We start from the raw sequence: 21486 nt of genomic DNA, 5'->3' as shown, positions 1-21486 counted from the left end.
CCCCTGCCACTGCTTCTCCTTTAAGCCAAGCTGCAACTCAATGTCAGGCTCCAAGGTCACTCTCATGTTGTGAATCCATGCGTAAAACTCATCTTGGGCTTTCAGGTACTCACTCCAGTGCAGCCAGACCCACTCAATACGGCTGTTGAAGAGAGCAAGAGAGATGAGTTAGATGACATTATGATGGGAGCAGTTGAGACTTGCAAGCTCAAAAGGCCTTCAAAGCAAAGGACAAGGTTCTCAGCAATTTTAAGTTGCTCTGACTTCAGAAGGTCCAGATTCACTTCCCAGGTCCTCCTTGCTCTGGGGAGGAAATATCCTGTACAAGGTCCCCGCACCTGGCCAGACTCATCATTCCAGACCATGAGGTGGTCTGGCTGTGAAGGCAGAGCACTAAGGTCCCATGGACCCTCTCTTCTCCACACACTCCTTCACATGCTCATGGGACTGGGATTAGCAGTGATTGCCATCTACAATCCACACAGCAGAGAAAGGCAAGAAGCACTTTATGAAAGCACTGGATGAGACAACTGTCTCAACACTCCAAACAGCAGTTTTGTGCAGAGCACGTTTGTCTTACCTGTGACAGTGAGTAATGTATATGGCCGTCTCTTCCCACAAGGCTTTAATGTCTTTCAGTTTAGATAGCACCTCATGCTTCTTATCCTCACCAATGCTGCGAAGGGCAGCATCTGCCTTCACAAGAATCAAATCTATTTTCAAGCTGCCTTCTGGTTCCAGCGCACGTATTTTCTATAAGAAAAAGAAATGAGATTGAAAGTGTGAAAAGAAAGTAAGTGTAATTGTTGCCATTTGAACTTTGTTTTCACCCAGTAATCATGAAGACTCTGCTGCAAAGTGTCTCCTGAACAGAAAATATTAACTTCTCTTCAGATTTGTTTATTCTTAAATGTCCTAAAGGACTGAATTTAATTGACAACCATATAGCCATTGAAAAACATTTTAAATTAGCTACAACACCCAGATCACCTTCTATCTATCTGTGGCTGTGTTTCAATTGCAGTTATAAAGTTATAGCACTATATTGCCACATACCAGTTGTTCTCCCCCACCTGCCAAAGAGTGTGAAGGCAATCTCCACAGGGTACACTGCAACATCTCAATTTTAAACTCTACTATAAGAAATCATGAAACATATTAAAAAGGCTTCCTATTGCAAATAAAAGTTGGCTCAGAACACAAGCCAAGAGAAATTAACTAGTGGAATTTCCTGCATGCTACCAACTTTTGCTTTGACCCTAAATTGCTAAGCTATGAACTGGTGAAAACATGCATCTTACACAAACTGGAATGCCAGGGACTGAAAGTTAAGCCATGTAATTTTGCGTAGATCCTCTACCCAGAGATGGAAAAATCAGCACAACTTCTGTAAAACGTAACAGACTGATTATGTCCTGATTTGGATGTCAGCTTTCAGCATCACTTTATACAAATTTCTGACACCACCAGATTAGTTTTTCTTGCTGTTCTTCCACAAACTCCTGTCAAACTGCAGACTCTCAAGTTTGAAGGAAAAGGCTTCTATAATGAAAACACTGAGAAGTTCAAAATCAGCAACTACTTTTGGAAAGATTAAGCCCATGGGATTTTTTCCAAAAAATCACGTCAGTTATTTCAAAGGTGAGACAAAATAACAGGCCTTTGGATTTCCAGTCTCACATTCTGGGAAAAGACTGTTCTTCTGGCATGTACACAGCACATCTGCACGTGACGTACAAACAAGTATTTGGATGAACTATCTACTGTGAAAAGTGTGATTAAAAGAATCCAGGAAAGCAGGGCAAAGGTTAGGGCAGAGAAAGAAAATAAAAGCCATAGTTATCACCCGACTGGAAAAATTTAAGAATAAAACTGCATTCTAAGCCTGACATTTTTCTAGCAATGGAAAGCAAACAACAGCCTGAGAGAAAGCAGTGGCTGTACAGATATTTTTCCAATCTGTTTTTTATATGATTGCTATCTTTGGCTGGCATTTTCATTAACAAATTAACAGAAAATAAACCACAGGAAGGAAGCATGAAAAAAGAGGCAAGCCAGATGCAAAAAAGGAACTGAAAAATGATCAGTGGATTTGAAAACAGCCAATAGGCGAAACAGCGAACACATCACAAGGAGACGTGAGCTGGACAGGGAAGCCAAGCCCAGAAAGGCGGCAGGATGAGGGAGCAGAAGATGGTTAAGTTACACGCAGGAAGAGAGAACAGACACTTGTTATTCTTTAGAATGATGAATTTCCAGAGTCTGAATTGAAAAAAATCTTCTAACATTATTTTCTGCATGTCATAGACCACCTCCAAAGCCCACAGAAGTCAACAGGTTTCAGTTCAGGCCAAATCACCACAAACCCCTAAACCTTACATCTTGTTATCTCTGCCATGAATGCTCTCCCGTTGCCAAACTACCACTCTCCCTACTCAAATTCCTGTGTTTCTTGCATGTTTTTTGAGACGCTACATATCATAGTTTCCCAGACAAAATGAATGAGTGAAAATAATGGAAGGGCAGAAATAAATCTACAGACCACGAGGAAATACTTCAGATTTTCATGACTGACATGCAAGTCTATCCCTCATCCATCACCTCATGAACAGTCTATATTATGCCAGAGGCAAGATCCAGCCTTCAGTGAGCCACAGTTAAGGAAAAAGGCTGAAGACATTGCTGTACCATTACGTAAACTTTCTTGTCCTCCATGTAAGCCTGCAATGCTTTTTTTGAGGTGTTAAACTTCTGAAGAGGCAGTCCAAACCTGAGCAGACACACAGAAAGACTTTTGGGTAAATAACAATGGGAAAGATTTGCCCATTTAATTTAAAGAACGGACTAGTTGGAATTAAAGGTAATATAAGTATAAAAATAGTTTCAATGTTAATCATAGAAATACCACCACTCCCTCTAATAAGGAATTGTAGAGATGGGACAAACAGGAGTGTTTCATTTGCTGAGATTACAAGAACAAGATAACATCGAATTAAACTCAAGTTAATGAATGTGAAACCCCAGTAAGAGAGCAGGCACAATCTGCAATGGGATCTCTGTGAGAAGAGTTATACAAGAGATTAAGCAAGACCAGAAAAAAAATGAAAACATTTACCTTTTCATTAGACAGATTATAAAGGGGAGCTGTAAACCCTCTTATCATCAGGGTTTATGGAAAAGGACAAGGGGATTACGCCAGAACAGTCCATTACTAGGACATTATCATCTTTCTCTATCAGTGCCAGAGAGCTGGAGGAGATGGAACACTAACGTGATCCGATTCTCCCGTACTACATGCTGGACTTCTGCAAATCACCGTCTGGTAATTGCAAGCAGCGACTCAATTGTTTCAGGTTTGAGCATGCTCATAGGAGAGTATAAACATTTCAACCTGCCAAACCTGCTGCTAGTCTTCCAAATCAATTTGAAAAGCTTGGAAGCCTGTAATATCAAATTGCCATCCTCTTTTTCTGCAACGTCTGTAAACATTTTGTAGATGGAAAAATTAGAAAGAATACCGATGTAAACCCATTCACACAGGACCAATATTCCAGCAACCAGAAGCAGCTGACAGTTGCCTAATGGAAAACTCCAGAGTACACAGCAATGACTGCTGTAACAATGGCAGCAGTGACAGCCACCTCTATACCGCTACATCACTCTTCCCTTACCTCAGTCTCTCTTAGTCTGGCTTCTAGGGCAGATCGAGGTCCCTTGGTGTTGTCATTGATCCTCAGTCTCTCTTGGATGGCTCTCATCCAAGCTTCTGCATTCTCCACGCTACTGTCAAACTCATCCTGGAGCTGCTGAGTCATTGCATTCGAAGAAGCTGAAAGGATAAGAAATAGGGAAATAAGTAGGTTTTGGTTAAGACCTAAACAGGAACGCATTGAAGGCAACCTAAAGGAACAAGGGAGAAAAGCTAATGGTGTTGTGGCTTTCCTTATCAATGATAATACCAAAAAATGTAGCAGTATCACGATTCAGTTGAGCACAGAGAACACATCCACACTGCAGCTTTCTCAAATGAAAACATACCAGGAAACAAAAAGAAGGTGGGGAACTGTGGGAGGCTCCATTACAGTAAACAGATTTAATTCAAAGCTTTCAAATGAAATTAATCTGGTGCCTGTGGTGTATTCCAGATTGGCTACACCAATCATGAAGAGTTTCTGTCTCTTCCCAGAGCCTCGTCAGTACAAAACTCTCCCTATGCCCTTCGAGGCTCACGTACCGAGCATCTGACATCAGACTGGCAGAGCACTTCAGCACATGCTTAACTTAGAGGTATATAAACCCTTTAAAGCTGGTGAGATCAGGATCAGATGCTTAGACCCTCAGTTAACATGATCTGCTGAGCCCATGGAGAAGTTATCCAAATGCACGTGCAGTGAGTCTGGGATACACAGACAACAGGAACTGGCCAGCAACTGCCAAGACAAACTACTCACAAGCCACCACATGGGAATATCAACACTGATGTATCTCTTCTTTTTCCACCTCTTTTATTCCATACCAGGCTCCAAGCTTTTAAATTTCCCCTCCCTCTCTCTTGTTTCCCTTCCCAATCAGCAGGTGGGTATGACAGTTAGTTGCTCTGTTGATGTCCTCAGGTCTTCTCGTAAGTTCCCTGCTGCCCAGATGGCCTCTTTTGTGCCTGTACAATAGAGGAGAGCCATCCTACACTCACCCTTAGGCACTGCCATACTAAACTTGACTAATAAGGATGAATCATAACAAATCCACTGTGGGTCAGCTCTGCTGAAGTGAACAGAAAGACAGCCATTGACATTAAATGGTTTTGGATCACATCCTACAACTACTGCCAGCCAAGCAGTCAGTGTCTCCTGTAAGCAAAAATATTCTCTTTGTTATTCATCACTGAAATATTTTTGCAGCACAAAGTTTGAGGTTTAATTACTGAACCCAAGTTTGTTGCATATAATTCAGTTCCATAGCAGCCCCCTCAGTTTCCACAAGATGATTCGTGTGGAAGAAAGCGCTCAGTGTCAGAGCCAGAGCATGGGTCTTGGCAAAGCTGGACCAGTGGTGTTTCGTAACCACTTTAACTCTTGACAGTTTAGTCTTCAGAAGGGAGAACCATCCTTCTTCTGCTCACTGTCAGAAAGCTTCCCACCATCCTGCTGATGTTCCTATTAATGAGGTAAAAGGATTCATGCAATATTAGATCTCCTCCCCTGTAGCTCCCAGTGCATTTTCTCCAATATTAGAGCAAAGGAAAAGATATTAAGTGTTCACAACACTCATGTCTGGCAACAGAAACAGTCCGAATTGTTGCTGCCCAACCTTCTCCGCAGGATTTATGCTCAACAGGTCCCAGAACAGAGTGAGAGAACAGCACTTACAGAGCAGCTACTGCACTACCCACAGGGATTGCTGGAGCAGAGGACACATCAAACTTCCATGTGCAGACAAGCTGAGCTGCAACTCTCAAAGCCAGAGAGCAGTTTTAAAAAGTGTAACTTCACCTTGAAGAAAGAATAGAATGGGATGTACTGGATTTAGGGAGGGTGGTGTGGCATGGGGCAGCCAGTCCCTCTCTCAAATATAAAAAAATATGACAGGATATATAACTAAAGCTAAAATCATTGACTTACATCACAAGAATCCGAAGGATAAAGCCAGCTAAAGGAGTAACGTAATTCTCAGTGGATTGCTAGATAGCTGTGTCCTTCTTCAACTATGACTGGTCCAAAACTGACGTTTCTGAACTATAATAATCCAAAACTCAGAAAAGAGCACACATCTCTCTGTAGCTGACTGATCAACTCATTTTCACATTAACATTTCTCATTATATCTGGCAGCTGTAGAGGGACTGTCCCCTAACACTTTCCTTGTTACATACATACATTTCTAGGCAAATAGTTTCTGAATGTGTGAGTGCAAGATGTGGCGATTCCAGTTATGCCATGGTGAAACAAAAACTCACAGTACATTTGCTGGATAGACTCTGATGAGGAGTGACATTCACTTCCTAGGAGAGGATTCTATTCCTGGCAACATCCATATAATATTTAAAATTGCCTTTAGGACGCCAGTCATGGTGCAGCCAATACAGAACATTATGGTATCCTAGTCCTATTTCTTACAAAAAGTACAGGGCAATCAAATATGGTTGAGAAGCAGTGGAAAACCTATTGTCATCTAATATGAAGAAAATCCCCCTCACACTTTGCCCTCATGCTGCTGTCCTCTGAGCACAAGAATCTTCCGTCCACAAACCACAGATACACTGACCCCCATCCCACACACAGGCGTTCCATGTTAGCAGCCAATGCAGGAAGTGATGAAAAATGTTATTTCAATTTTAAGATAACCAGTTTACAAAGAGAAACTTTGCTACTCCAACGGACTGCATAGCATCGTTGGCTGATTTTGACCAAGTAATTCCTACACCTAGCATCATAAAGATGATTAAATTTAGCACAGGCTCTGACCTGATGCCCAGGCAGATTCATGGTGGTTATGACCTGCAATACCTGACATGGCTTTGGGCTGCCTAGTGAGACTGACCGTCCTCTCCTCCCTCCTGCCTCCACACCAGGCAGCCAAACCCTGGCTGGAGCAATCAGATACAGTGTCCTGGAGTCTTTTGTTCTAGAATCCACTCCCTCTTTTCAGGCATTAATGGCATAGGTTGATAACTGCAAGGAAAAAGCATATTTTCCGACTTACTGTCTGCCTGGGAGGAAGAACAGCTGTTGACTCTCTGAAGTTTGGCAATATCTGCAATTTCTTTGCAAACGCTCCTAAAGCTGGGATAAATGATTACTGGGTAAGTGTTAATCAGTCAACAGTAAGGACCATATTTCTGCTGCATCATTGGGACTAAATGATTGAGCAGCACTTCTGGACATGAAATACAAGGCTCTGATTAGTATAAGAAGTACAGAGGAGACATAGCAGCTCCTGGAGCAGACTTGAGCTGTTCAGCTGTGGGAAGTCAGCATTCACAGACCAACCTGCAACAGCAATAGACCATTAGGGCCACCCATACCGTGGTGTGACAGCCCCTGTCCCAGGCCGCAGGCTCAGTCACTAGGACCCACTGTGCCAGGAAAATCCTCCCCTTAGCACAGGTGAAATCCTCTGAGCAATTTCTACAAAATTATTTTTATCATAGTAATTGTCAAATGCATGTAGCTGTGCAAAACAGCTTTTCATTTTAATACCACTTGAATCGATGTATTATTCATACCGTGGAAAGTGTATTTATGCTGAAAGCATTTTGCATCTCTATACATATGTTACTAAATGAGGGTAATAATTAAGCACACAAAATTCTGGTATAGATAATAAGATGCTGAGCAAAACCAAGTTTTATTTGTTCAAATGCAATAACAGCTACTTAGCAGAGGTAAGGAAGAAGCGCATTTCAGGGTACTGAGCATAACTGACCCAGGACAGCTCCTGCAGTGTGTCCAGAGGTTATAAAAAACATGTTTCAAGAACAGGATAACGTAAGACACTGATTAGCTCCAGAATCCTTCAGCTGAACCTCTCCCATAACACCAGTCTTCCTGCCTTCTCTGAATCACCCTCCATGGCCCACAAAACACGGGTTGGCAGTGTCAGGGTAGGCACATGTTTCAGTGCCACAGAGGGCACGATGCCTCAGCCCTCGCCCAGTTCTCTGCCAGGCCCACCGTACACCTGCAGCACAAGCAGGGCTTGCACTGGGCCACCTGCAGCTTGGCTACCACACATGGGCTACGTGCGCCTTTGGAAGAGGGAAAGACCAAATCCTGTGGCAACACACACCCATTTCAAGTCAACATCACTCCTCTCCCATGCAGGCACAGAACCATTTAGCAAGGAGGGAAGTCAGAGGGCTATAACCCACCACCCAGTCCCAAACTCCCTGGGGAGAAGGGGTAACTGGCAGGGCGCTGGGGGCACATGCATTGTCCCCTTCGCTTGCCCACGGGCCACAGGTTGAATGCCCCAACGTGAATTAATGAGATCCAAAGCAACAGCAAACTGGGTTTTGCTTATAAAATCTGCTCAGCTCCTGACCTTGTGCCCCATTTGCATTGGGCTGGGCTGTAGAGAAGATATCCAGAGGCAGCCTTGTATCAGCCATGGTTTTGGAGCTGTGTTGCTGAAAGAGCAGATACATTAATTGGCTGACTGCTCTGCACTATAGCTCTTGGAGCCACTACATGGCAGCAGCACCACTGTGGGTTGTGGAGGTGCCTGGATCTCCAGAGCAGAACCTGACGCAATAAAGAGGCACAGGTCATCCTCCACGTGATCCACCCAGCACTCTGAGCACTTCTTCCTTAACTACAGCTACTTCAGCAACCTTTCTAATGCATCTAACAACTCTCACTAGGGTATTGTTAGATTTACTTATTTAATATTTGCAATGCACCACTGAGAACTCTTAAGTTATTTTGCAAGTGCAGTATCTTTTTGTTAGGATTATCTTACTATTTTGCAGTTTCCTAATGGACTATTTTCTCTCTGCTCAGGCATACTACTTAAAAAAACCCAACAAAAAACAAAAATCAAAACAACTTCTTAAAACAGTTCTCAAAACCACTTCTATTTTACACATTCTTTTAAACCCTGTGTTTATAGAACACAGGCTTTTAAATGGTTTCAAGATGTCTTGGGTTCCTATATTCATGTACTACTTGATTAGTTTCCAGAACCCAGTTCTTACAAAAATAAAAGTACTAAAATGCTCCAGGAAATTCAAATCACTCACCATTAGGAAGACCGTCTTCCAATTCTTGAAAGACTTCAAACTTTTCATAACCCTTCCCATTTGGTTCTGGGATTGAATGTGGAAAAAGATTTTAAAAAGCCCACTGGACTGTGTCAAATTTTATACAAATGCATGAGTGTGGAAACAATTTTGGTTCTAGGAATTGTATCTGGGATAATTTAATAACTTTTCAGCTTCCCTGGATACTGTAAAGAGAGCTCTGACGCATCTGCTTCAGGCTGGAGCGGAGGGTCTGCCGTTGGCACAGGTCACAGAGAGGCGAAGCACTGACCGTTTTCTTTCCAAAGTGGAATGTTCCTGGTCTGCTCCAGGAGGAGCTATTTTGAATCACGTTACTAGCAGCTGATGCTTTACCACCCAAGGGACAGAAAGCCTCCTGGGTAGCTGCACCCACACAGAGCTTAGTTAAACAGCCTGAGTAGGTGCAGGAGCCCTCAAGGTTTCAAATAAAAGGTGTAGTTATTTCCAGCATAATCTTCTAGAGGCTCAAAACATTAATCCTATCACCTTGGCCATCTTCCCACACAGCCTTTTCCTGTGTTATTTGCAGTGAATGTTTATGACAGTCAGCGATTCTTTGCCCTAATTAATGAGCTAGAGAATAAACAGGTTTTTTGGAATAAACACATCCACATCTTAATTACAAGCATCCCCTTCAACCAGGGAATGCTAACATCATTAGCATGCACAGCATTCATGCGTATCATAACTATTTCCTTTCCCTTACAAAACAATCCATATGAAGCCTATGGCTAATGCAAGACATTCTGCCACAGCATGATCACACCTGACAATTTTCTATTTATTTGATACAAAAAACTGAAAAGCAGAGACATGATCTGCACAGGCTAACTGCCAAAAAGCCTGATTTTTTTCCAACCACTTGCTTAGTTTCAGACTTTGGTGAGAGTCAGTGCAAATGGGATATCTTTTGGCTTTCTAAGATACTGTGGAAAATATAAAATTCTCAGGTCTAAAAAGCCAATTCCTAAAAAAAGGCATTGAAATTTGAAAATAGTTCTATATCTGAATGGAATCATCATGTACAAGTAAGGCAGAATTGGGTCCTGCAGCTATCTTCCCTTTTAGTTATCACGAATGACAATCAGTAGATCTGACCGCAATATTTTTATTTATTATATTTCAATCTTCAATTCATTTGGAAGTAAAAAGTATAGGTGAGGACTCTTAATTACAAACCTCTCCCCACTCCATGCACTGCACACACGCACTTCTGCATTTCCAGGTCACTCTAGGAGACAGCCTGGTTTGCCATGATTCAATTACAGAAGTAAAATGCAGGTTTTAGTACTGGTCTAGAATTCCTTTTTACCACCAAGGAGACAGAGTATCTGTATTAGATATTTGTCTGGTTTCAATTTTGATCTTCTGTTCTCACATTATTAAGGTATTAAACAATCTTTAGAGTATTTATTCACTCAGCCCTTCTGGGGAGTAAGGCTATATCTATCCCCTTTATAGTTAACATCTCAGGTTCAAAAGCACTTTGTTTCTTGCCTCTAGGCAATAAGGAAATACTTGGAAGGACAAGAACAAAATTGATAATTCAGTTAATAACCACCTTTTCTAATATGTATCCCTTCAAGTGTCTCTACAGAGATGCAGATCGCTCTTTAGTGACCTTAAACTTAATGACAAGACACTTCCTTTTCTTAGTTACCATTCACAGACTCTTTAGTCTGAGAAATCACAGGTTAAACATCTCTGCTCTACACCTTCACCAGAAATTCTTCAGATCCAGGGAATCTGCTTCAGAAATTGTCCCTGAAAGGTACCTGTGGGCTTACCAGCAATCTACATCTTGTGAACTTGTCCCCAGCTGCTGAAGTAGGCTAGGTTTCAGCTTTGCTCAGCTCCCTCGGAGTTTTACCATCAGTCAGCCAATGGAAAAGCACTGCAAGCCAACAGTGTTAGTCTCACAGTCTCTGGGGGGTAAAATTTATGTATTTAATTATCTCCCACTTGTCCTCCGCAGACTGTAAAACCCCTCAGTACTGGGTGCCAGTCACAGAACTGATATACTGACTAATAAACCTCTGTGGTATCTGCCTCTTGGCTAGAGATCAGTGACCAATTCAGAGTGAATAATGTATCTGATAAATCAGTCCTCTTTTGCTGGTCATATATTGTGTAAAAACAATCCCATTTTCTCAAAGGTGTGGTTATTCCTAACTATTTGTCAAATATATTCAGCAAATTAGTTTAGCTCTGTGGACTATTCCCAAGGAACTCCTCCTTGTGATTCTTAATACCCCAGCTGCACTGCTTAATTTTGGTTTGGCATCACAACCCTAGTAAGAAATTGTTCATCTTCCCCGGCTGGCGGGCAGTGGCTCTTCTCATTTGTGTGCAGTTTATCAAACTGTAACTCCCGAGGGCCATTTTCATAATTAGGACCCCAATGTGTTCAGTCAGGTACGAAGAGTGTGCTTTCACAGCACCCTGCAGTGAGCAGAAGTGCCCTGCAGTTAAAAGGATAATACCTCTGTCCTGAAGAGATTACGGGCAACCTGTTGGAAGGGGTTCAGCAATGAAAGCAAGGCATCAGTGTGTACTTGGGGACACAGAGTGGTGGACAGAAGAAAAGGCCATTAGAAACTGCAGCTGCATTACAGTGCTCTGTGCAAGCTGCAGTGGTTCCACCACCCACATCCTCTGCCCGCCCCTTGAAGCCAGAGAGACTCAGAAAGAGATCTTCAGGTCCTGCTAGAGCACATGACATGGGATCTGCAAGCATGCTTGGACTCAGAAGCATGTCTCACACCAGGAGAGAGGATTCATTGCACTAAACCTTGGGCTGTTGATGGGACACCTTGGGCTAGGAGCCCCGCAATTCCCTGAGGAGTCAGTGCAAGAGAGGGGCACTTCCAAGCAAGGATCTACGCCAGAGGTGGGACAACTTGCCTTCTGTAGTAAACCCATCTCCTGAAGAGGCCTACAGTTTAATGTGGGTGCTTGGGGCCATGAGGTATCAATCTGTCTCCAAGCCTGTATCCTTTCCTCTTCCACATCACTGTTTCCACATTTGGATATAGGGGGTTTTGCACATACAATTTTTTGCCCCATTACAAAATTAATGTTAAAAACTTATTTGACCATCAGTCAAATCTGCCTCTGAGTGAGCAACTGTGTGCAACCTGGGAGTGCTAAGCACACAGCTTTTAAAGTAATAAACCTTTTAAGTCAAGAATTTACTAGAAATATTTCTTAGAAATAAAGTCACTTGCAAGTACTTAACAAGTATACTCTAAGGGCCCAGTATCTTTTGTCCCCTTTAGAAACACAGCCGAAGGACTAACTCCCCAAAACACAAGATTTCTCAGATATATCTTTCAAAACATTATCACTAGGATGATGCTAATATGGTGAAAGTAAGACTCACTGTAATTAAGAAAAAGTAGTTAGCAAGTAGGGTAACACTAATTTTAAATACTGAAGTTGTCGATAAAAATACGAGTTATTTTCATGGGATCACAGCACGTGAACATAGAAAAATTAGTAGATTTAATTTGTATGGAACAGGAGGATCTGTTTATATAAAGAAGGAGAAAAATGACCACTGCAAAAGCTAAACACTTAAAATGCTGTCCAAAACTTAAAGCAGGGTCAGCAAAGCCACACAGCACTCTGGAGATAATGTAAAGTAATATTTGCATTCAGCTGATAACGTCAGGCTTTACATTGCAAAATGGCACCGGTTTGTGTTCAGACAAACCTATAGGTGAACAAGGCCTGCCTGTGTCCCTAACAAAATACACTATTGGAACTGTCAGCAACCTCATCCCCAAGCTGAGAAACAAAGCAGACCACTGCAAAATGGTGGATATAAATTAACTTTGAATTGCTGAGAACATCTCTGGAATTGAATAAAACCGTCTGCTTTCTCATGACTCATTTTTGCCTGAACGATTGCAGTTTCCATGTCTTCGTCACCCTCCCACTGTGCGTGCTCGCCAGGCACTGTGGGTTAAAGAGGAAGATCACATCTCTGCTTTCAGTTACAAAGACCACTCCTAGCAGCTGCTGGAGCCCGAGCACGCTCCTAGTTCTGTAAAGAGACCAGCATCGCCACCACCCCAGTGCTCTGACAGCCCAGGATTTCACAACAGGGATGAAGAACACTTCCACGATGAAGCAGCACGGCCTTTTTAGTAGTCTTTTTAGCCTGACTGACAACTGAAGTCGTATAGTTGGTAAACCTAAAGGGGATTTGAACCTTCTCCTGCTGAGGTTAATCAAAACTAAAACAAAGAGCAAAGTGGCAGCAGGACTCAGCAGTAAGCTGTGTTTGTCAGCAGTCTACCTCCAGTGAGGAGGACCAGAGAGTTATTTAAAGCTGTGATCACAGATAATTACTGTGCTGAGCAGCAAGTGTAAAGCCAATGCTTATTCTTCTCACTCTTGCATCATCCACTTTTAATTACCTTTTAGAAATGGAATACTATAAGAAACCAAAGCTGTTTTTTTTTTTTTCCTGTGAGCACCTGAAAAGATCAGGCAACTCAGCTCTATTTAGACCCCAATGGGACCTCAGGGCCTACTTATTCTCAGCAACTTCAAAAATCCCACCCTAAATATTAGGGACACATCTCTGGGGCTGCGGGCTGCCAGAGAGTTAACACAGAGATACATTTAGAGCAACAGGGGTTTATATCAGCTGAGGATTTGCACACACATGCTGGCATATTTGACAAACATCTCCTGACAGATGTGTCATAGCAGTAACAATTCTCAAACACTTGAAAGAAGGAAAAGGTGTAAAGATACAGATTCTTATAACCCAAGTAATATGTAATTCTTCTATAAGGAGTAATAGACATCACGGCACAAACTTAACTTTGATCTAAAAGAAAGAATAATCTTTCCTCAGTAGTCTCCAAAGCCATCTTTTAAAAATACCACAAACACCTGTTATATTTTAAAGGTATATAATGTAAATGGAATTCCCCCCCTTGCTATTTCCCTTTTGAATTAATAGATCAGGTCCTAGCAGGCACTTGATTCAGAAGACAGAAGCAGGTTATCACCTTCCTGGAAGAAAATGCATCTCACTCTGTGATAGGGGACCACTGCTAAACTACAGCACAACAGAGCCTCCAAGGACCACGTTTGGGTTCGATGAGCACAACACAAGTGACAATGCTGGTGCAAACTATAGTCCCTACTTAAAAAATAATAATAATAAAAAAAAAATTCTTTAATCTCTTCTTAACTGCATATACATATTTCAACAGTCATATATGGGACCTTAAAGCCACAGTATTTAACAAACTTCAGGGAAGGGATCTTAGCAGTCTCAATTTTGTGAACATTTTGGAGCTGTAAAAGCTAGTATCATGTCTTGAGTGCTCCCAACTCCCAACAGGCACTCCCTCTATTAACTTCACTGGCTGCCCCTTATCTCCAGCCCTTGTGGTGAGCACCATGGTAGGGATATTTTAGCCTTTTTTTTTTTTTTTTTCATGCCTTACATGAAGGAGTTCCCCATCCTGGCCTGCTGCTCACAAAACAGCTTATCAGGCCTTATTTTGTCACACAGGGCCCTTGCCCTCAGACCCTCCCATCCTCTCCGCTGGTGCCCTGCAGCACTGGCATGGTGCAGGAGGCGAGCTGTGGGCTTTCTCTGGAAACAAGTGCGGGAAGGGGCTGGTCTTCGTGCCTGTCGCCAGCTGGGTGCTGCCTAAGCCCTTGGTCATCGCCCTCCCTCAGCAAGCCACTTATTTCTGTGTCCTTTTCATTATAATTCAAACACTTGAAATTTCAAGGAACTTGGTATCTTTGATGCTTCTCTCTCTCTGGCAAATTTAACAGAAAGCTGAAAATGAGTTCAAAAGCTATTAGGAGCCAAAAGATACAGACACGCAGCATGGTCACCAGCATCTCACTTCGTTATGAAGTAAAAGTAACAAACCTTGCAAAACCTTACCAAAGTAATGGGAAATCTGGAAAAAAGGGCAGGTAAACGTCTGTGGCGATATCATTAAAGTTCCTCAACAGGCTTCCAGCCGGGCAAGCACAATCCAACCTGGTCTCCGCTGGGCATTAGGACAGCGGTTCGGCTCGGCTGGCAGCATGAGCGAGTCTGGCGCGAAGAGAAACCCGTGGCTTCCTCCTTACGTTGGAGGCAGCGCAGGATTTCCTCTCTGCCTCCTACCGCGTGGTAGGAGCGAAAGAGAAGATGACAATCTAAATACGGATCAGGCCAAAAAAAAGAAAGAAAAGAAAACCAGCACGGCATGCTGTCACTGTCTGAAAAGTAGGTAAGATTTAAATAGCAATAATCCCCAGAAACTATCTAGTTCAGGTCATCAACTAACAAGCTGGTTAATTCCTGTAAGGATTAATGCTTGAAATTATTATGTCTGACAGCTGTTTGCAGAACAGGAATTAGTCCAGTGTACACAGCATGAAAACCAGCAAGAAGTAAAAGTGCAGACAGGTACATGGCAGAGCCGAGATTTTTAGAAATCAGTAGCTCATCCTCTAAAATAATTATAATTTTCCTTTCTACTCACTTTATCTTCCGCTTCTTTTTTACTCTCAGGCCTATAGCAGAGGATTCCCTTCACAGACTGACACACTAATCTAGATTCTGCTCTCAGTTACAGCTATGCAGTGCAAAAAAGAGGTCAGCCGATATTTTCAGGCAATACCACTGCTGCACAATTTGGCTGAATGGAATACACTTTGTAGGTGTCAGCTGTCTTTCATGATGGAACACATAATAAATTCTCCATTCCCAATTCCCCAAAACTATTGGAAAATATAAAGCAGCATTTTCCCTCAATTAATTATGAACCTGCAGGGTACGTCTGCTGTTAGACATTCAGTGAAACCCACTGGTTTGGTCTATCCTCTTACTTCCATTTGCATCCTCCTAATGGTGTAAATCTAGTTAATGTACTCCAGGACCAAACCAGATCCCACTTACACTCAGGCTAGTGTAAATCCAAAGCAAGTCCCTATGGCCAACTGTCTCCTTAGTTTTACAGTTGCTGTGTATCAAAGCAGCATTTCTAGGATTACAGTAAAAGTAAGGAGGAAAGACGGAGAAATCAGTGAAAACAAAACGTGGGCAAAAAAGTTGGTTCAAATTCTACTTCCAAATTAGAAGTTACAGATACAAACAGGGATAAAACTATGAACCTCTCTCCACTCATTTCAGAATCAGGCAGCACAAGTGAAAAACATGGGGAAAAACTGAGGAGAGGAATAAAGATGGGAGGAAAATCTAGGTGGAGAGACAGCAATGGAATAGAAAGTGTGGATCAAGCTAACCCTATGAGGTTGCTAATACAGGATTAACTGAAGACCAGTAGCCTTAGCTAGACTGTGACCCCCATGTGCAATGGTGACCCCAATGCAGCCAACCCAACACAGAGAGTTTGGTGGAGTTTAAAATGCCTATACATGAACCCCTCCGCATGCTTCTCCCCTGTTCCCTCTCTCCTGTGATAAACCCCATAGTCACTGTAAATTTGCCATAGTCCTGTTAAAAAAAAAACAACCCAAAACAAAACTGAAACTACTAGTACTGAGGAAGCGGAGCACATATGGCTAACATCAACCATACACAGCAGCTTCTAAAACACAAGGAAGAAGTGATCTCTTTGGATGACTAACCTAGAAAGCAAAGGAGCCCAGCAGCTACCCTGGTGAGTACAGACAGTCACAACCTGGAGGCAGCAGTGAAAGGATCAAACTAACAGTCAGAAATGCAGCATTCCCCATTAAACTTTCCATAAATTAGTATCACAACATATTTTGAATATATAAAACCTAGATTACTACTTTAGCATAATTCTCTTTAGACCAAATTTAATTTCACATTTTTCCATATTTTAAAAGGAAACTGCAGTTTCAGCAAAATATTCCAAATGTTCCCAGAACATCTGTCCTGCCATTCCCTTCTTTCCCATACAAAGAACACTATTTTCAGTTTCGGCAAAGGATGGAACAGGATTTTTCCTACTCCTCAGGCCAACTTTCATTTCTGTTGTGGTAGTGGAAGGCATTTGAATGGCCCCTTCTTTAGCCTGACGTCTCTGTGTTCAAATACGGATTTAATTACATCTGTAAGAAAACCAGTTGGATGATCTTCGATTACCTGACAATCTGTAGGCACTGCAAAGGAAATGTATTTCTGCAAACCCAGTGCAGTCCATGGAGTTAAATGACTACACTGTCCCACTGATTAAATGATACTCTGGACAGACTGGCCTCATTGCCCACTAATTGTTTGCATCTTTGAACAGCCAGTAATGCACCAGACCACTAACTGTTTAGGAGACAGAAGTTGTCACCTCAGTAGGGTTACAAGGGTTATAAATTATAAAGCGTTGCCTGAGTTCTGACAAAGAGCTATGAAACCCCTCAGGTAGGCAACAGAGCAGCAGTATAAAAAAATTCTTACAAGACAACCAGCATGACTATGTTATATATTCTTACTATTCTGCAGAGGCTCAGGTCCTAGCTGTGAACCAGCGCTCCACCATGATGCAGGTGGCACAGGTAGAGAAGCGGTGGCACCCCCGATGTGCCAAGGTTACTGCTGAGGCAGAAGAGAAGAAATAGAATATGGACAAAGACAGAGGGGGAACACACAGGAGCAACAAGGCAGTATTAGTCAGCATGAAAAGCCACAGGCAGAGCAGCAGCTGCCTAACCACGGTCAAATTTCCATAGATTTGGGAAGGATTACATGTGAAGACAAGACTGGGAGAAAAAGCATGAAAGTGCTCAGGTGAAAGTCTACCAAGCATTAGTCGAAGTTGGTATCATAGGCTGGCCAGAGGTGGAAGCTTCTCTCTCAGTTACAAATGAAATAACAGCTTGCAGATGTATGGGAATCAGAATTTCCATCTTCTGGGAAAGATGGTATTTCTAACTACATTGTAATTCTGAATTAGAATAACATTGGTATAAAGGAACTGTCCATGCAACTGCTACTCCTAAGAGAATCTGGTTTGGAATTGCTGTGAAAGGATTTTTCAGAAAAGGAACACTCACACCAAACATTCAGGATGTCCTAAGTACTGGGCTTGGAGGTACTGGCGGGGGTGGCACAGACAGGCATCAAGTTCTTGGTCTCATTATGCAGAACCTAACAATTAGGCACAGCCTAATGATTCAGATGTCCCACCTGTAAGCTGAGCACCTGAAAGATCAGGCTAAGGTAGTCATTATGCTCTGTCTCATTCAACAAGAAAAAAAAATGTTTTGACTTTACCAGTTAGCATTAAAAAACAAACAAAAAACCCAACTGACACAGAAACCCAAATCCTGAAAAATATCAGATCTGATTTGAGCAAGACTAAAAGAAGCAAGAAGCATGTTAGCTTCACTGAAAAAAACATCCGTTTGCAAATCCCCAAACTACGATGTAAACTGCTAGTAGCAATAACCTAAAAGCGCTTCACAAATAACCAGTGAGAGACAGCAAGGGAAGGGCACACTAAAGAAAACAATTACACGTGGAGCGCTGAAGCAGCCTGGTTGACATCCAGGTAAATTCCTCAGCACTGACTAACTGCAACTATTAACCAGCCGCGCTTTAAAAAAACAACAACAAAAAAAAAAGCCATGACATATAAAGTATTGGGATTAAATGTGTTCATATAATTACTTATAAAAATGGTTTTTATAAACACCTTCAGCTCTTTCATCATCAGACATCAAATGCTACTTTGGTCTGCAGACCAGAATGGAGACCAGAGCAGAGCCCTCCCGCATCGTTACGTATTCTCACAATACACAATACCTGGACAAGCAAACAGCTGATGGGAGAAATAAAGACAGACATCAAATGCTACTTTGGTCTGCAGACCCGAATGGAGACGAGAGCAGAGCCCTCCCGCATCTTTACGTATTCTCGCAATACACAATAGCTGGACAAGCAAACAGCTGATGGGAGAAATAGTCATGCTGCTGAAGGGAAGAATATCTTTAGGGTTGCTGGTAGCCCCATCCCAAGCACTCCCTAGGTAACTGCCATCAGGTGGTTATGGTGTACAAGCATCATGACAAGGGATGCCTCCAAGGGAGTGTCTGAAGGAGGAGCATTTTGCAAATGGACAGATGATTCTACCTGTCTTCTACAGCACTGGAGAAGGTACACGGTGTTGCAGGTGAAACAGGAATGTGGGCAGCAAGGCTGATGGGTGGTGAGGAAAGCTAGCTGTACTATGGACAGCTGGAGGTAGCACAGCTATGGTTGCCCCACACCACCTAGGGTGCAGGCAGCTGCCACGCTCTGGCTCCCTCACCTTGCAGTAACCTCCTCTCACTGCTTTACCATTATTTTCTTTTCTTCCTTCTTCTCTGTCACCCTAATTATTATTTTATTGATTCTACACTTAGCCATGAGCTTCTCTCAGGGGCCATTTTTCTGACAAGGACCTTTAATTCTGGACCAAGAGCTCAGTGTCAATGGCATTGCCTTCAACTGAAGTGCTTCAGAGAAGCAGTCATACCTGGAGTTGGATTTGAGAAAATATGGGTAAAGAAATTAATTCTACTCTTAAAGTGTCTTAAATTAAGTCGTAACTAGGGAACAAGGATGCAAGGAGATGGGGAAAAGTTGTACGTGATAGGAATTTAATGCTTGTATATTAAAAAAAAAAAGCAACAAAACAGAGAAGCTTGAAATATTTTTTTCTTACTTTTAGATGGAAGACATTTTCTGTAGATTGGTATCTCACAGCAGCAGCATGCACCCACTGACAGAACAACTAGTGGAGTCGGCAGGTCTATAATCTCAGAATACAATGGAAAAGCTCAGGCTCTGGTGAAGCCAAGGGCAGTACTGTCAAAGAGCCAAGATTTCTACCCTGACTCCTGTGGACTTAAAAGACAAGGTAAGAAGAAATTTTTTCCTTCGGTGCCTTCTTTAGCTGGAGATCTAAATTAACCCAAGCACTTCTTTGGTGTTTACTGAGTTAGCATTATTAGCTATGTTCTTCACCCAAAGCCTGTGCTTAACCTGCTGCAGCTGTAGACCATTTCTGCTGCCTTGCAGAAGAAGCACCACCTACATTTGTCAGCTGCTGATGTCTGCCATTCATATAACCAGTGCCATGTTCCCACAGAGAGTCAGGAGCACTCATGCAAAGAGACTTTCACATTAAGAAAAATCAGTCATCTAAGTTAAAGGAAATGCTCAGCCTGAGGAAGAACTGACAGCTCCCAAGATTGGTTTCATTTATTTACCCAATGAATCTTTAAGGCAGGGGCATATTTCCTCAAACAACCCTGCCTTTCTGTATAACTGACTTGAAATCGCAGTGGGTACGTCAGTGCCTGGATGCTTTCCACCTTCAGCCCCCCAGACTTCTTCAGGTTGTACTGACAACAGGGTACAAAGCCTGGATGAAGACAAGCTGTTACATCTCTTTAACTACTCCTTAGTCAGAGGCAACATGTGTTTTTTCTGCTAGGATTGCTTCATTATTATGGTAGGAAAACAAAAGACAAGCATGCAATGCTTTAAATCACATATCAACATATCACTTCTATGTAAGGTGGAGAGAAAACACAGATAAAAGTAACCCCTACACTTTTTTCACAGCTTAATTTTTATTGCTGTTACCTCAGTGTGTGAGAGAATCTTGTAGAGTAAAAGCTCCAGTCTTCTTGTTTTTTAAATAAACCCAAGTATCCAGATCCATTTTGGGTGGTTTACTTTGTCTTACCTGTGACACCCTCCAAGCTAGTACCTACAAGACAGTTGCCACACACATCGAGTGTGCCCTGTGAGATGAGATGTTAGTGTCCCCATTTCACAGATGGAGACACTGATGCTCTCAGCAGTATCTGTCTTTCAAATGCAGCCTCTGACAGACGGTGCCAGACTCAATAACACATGAAGCACCCAATGTTAATGGTCCCATTTTAAACCTCTGACTGTACATGCTCCTTCAACATCATAGAGCAAACCTGTGGCACAGCACACGGGTCTTCTCAATCAGTCCAATGCATGAAGAGAAGGATGACTATGTGCTCAACAACACACGCTCAACTTGTATGTTGTTTGGGCGTCACGGATTAAGGCCTCAACGACTATGCTGTTTACTCAGCAGAACTATGCAAACAGTTTCAGGAGAATTCATCAAAACTCTGGTTGTATACACCAGCCTAGATCAAAACAATACTTACAGGTACACTCATTCTTGAAAATTAAGAATTATTCAAGGAGCTTTGAAGAGCATCTCTCACTCTATCAAAGATAACAACTTCCTGAATATTCTTTTATTTAGTCCCACAAGACATGACAATGAAAGAGGTTACAAGGTGCTGTTACTCTCCAACAGTGGGAGGAACATGCCTTGGAGAGGAAGCCTGCAAATCAGGCTACTGATCAGACTTCTGTCACTGTTCCTGGCTCTACCAATGAATTCCTGCATCACCTGGGCAAACACCACAGTATCACATGTTTACTTTGCTCAGCTGTCCCACAGCTACAGTAATATCCACCTGTCTCAAAGGAAGTCAAAGGTTTTTGTGTGTCTGACTGCTCTTCTATTAAAGCCAATATGGGTTTTTTTTAATTATTCTGCTGTATTTAGCATTTTTTTATTATTATCCCACTATATTTAGTGTTGGTGCAGCTTCACCTTGAGTACTGTGTGCAGTTCTGGGCCCTGCAATTTAAGAAGGATGTGAAGGTACTTAAATGCATACAGAGGAGGGCAACAAAGCTGGTGGAAGGGC

At 42.3% G+C, this 21486-nt stretch overlaps 1 protein-coding gene across 1 annotated transcript in view; it reads right to left on the bottom strand.

The window, feature by feature from the left end:
• SYNE3 (spectrin repeat containing nuclear envelope family member 3) overlaps positions 1–3821 on the bottom strand; it is a 37086-nt gene extending 33265 nt beyond the window's left edge. The window contains 4 exon segments of the mRNA XM_029086804.1: positions 1–3; positions 5–142; positions 581–753; positions 3672–3821. The exon segment at positions 1–3 is cut by the window's left edge and continues 157 nt beyond it. Coding sequence (XP_028942637.1) covers positions 1–3; positions 5–142; positions 581–753; positions 3672–3815 — 458 coding nt within the window. The 5' untranslated portion in view covers positions 3816–3821.
• Between the last annotated feature and the right edge of the window lie 17665 nt (positions 3822–21486).

Source organism: Antrostomus carolinensis, unplaced genomic scaffold, assembly GCF_000700745.2.
Source record: "Antrostomus carolinensis isolate BGI_N321 unplaced genomic scaffold, ASM70074v2 scaffold3129, whole genome shotgun sequence".
Taxonomy (NCBI): domain Eukaryota; kingdom Metazoa; phylum Chordata; class Aves; order Caprimulgiformes; family Caprimulgidae; genus Antrostomus; species Antrostomus carolinensis.
Note: the sequence above shows the minus strand (reverse complement) of the source record. Positions and strands in the feature narration are given on the sequence as shown.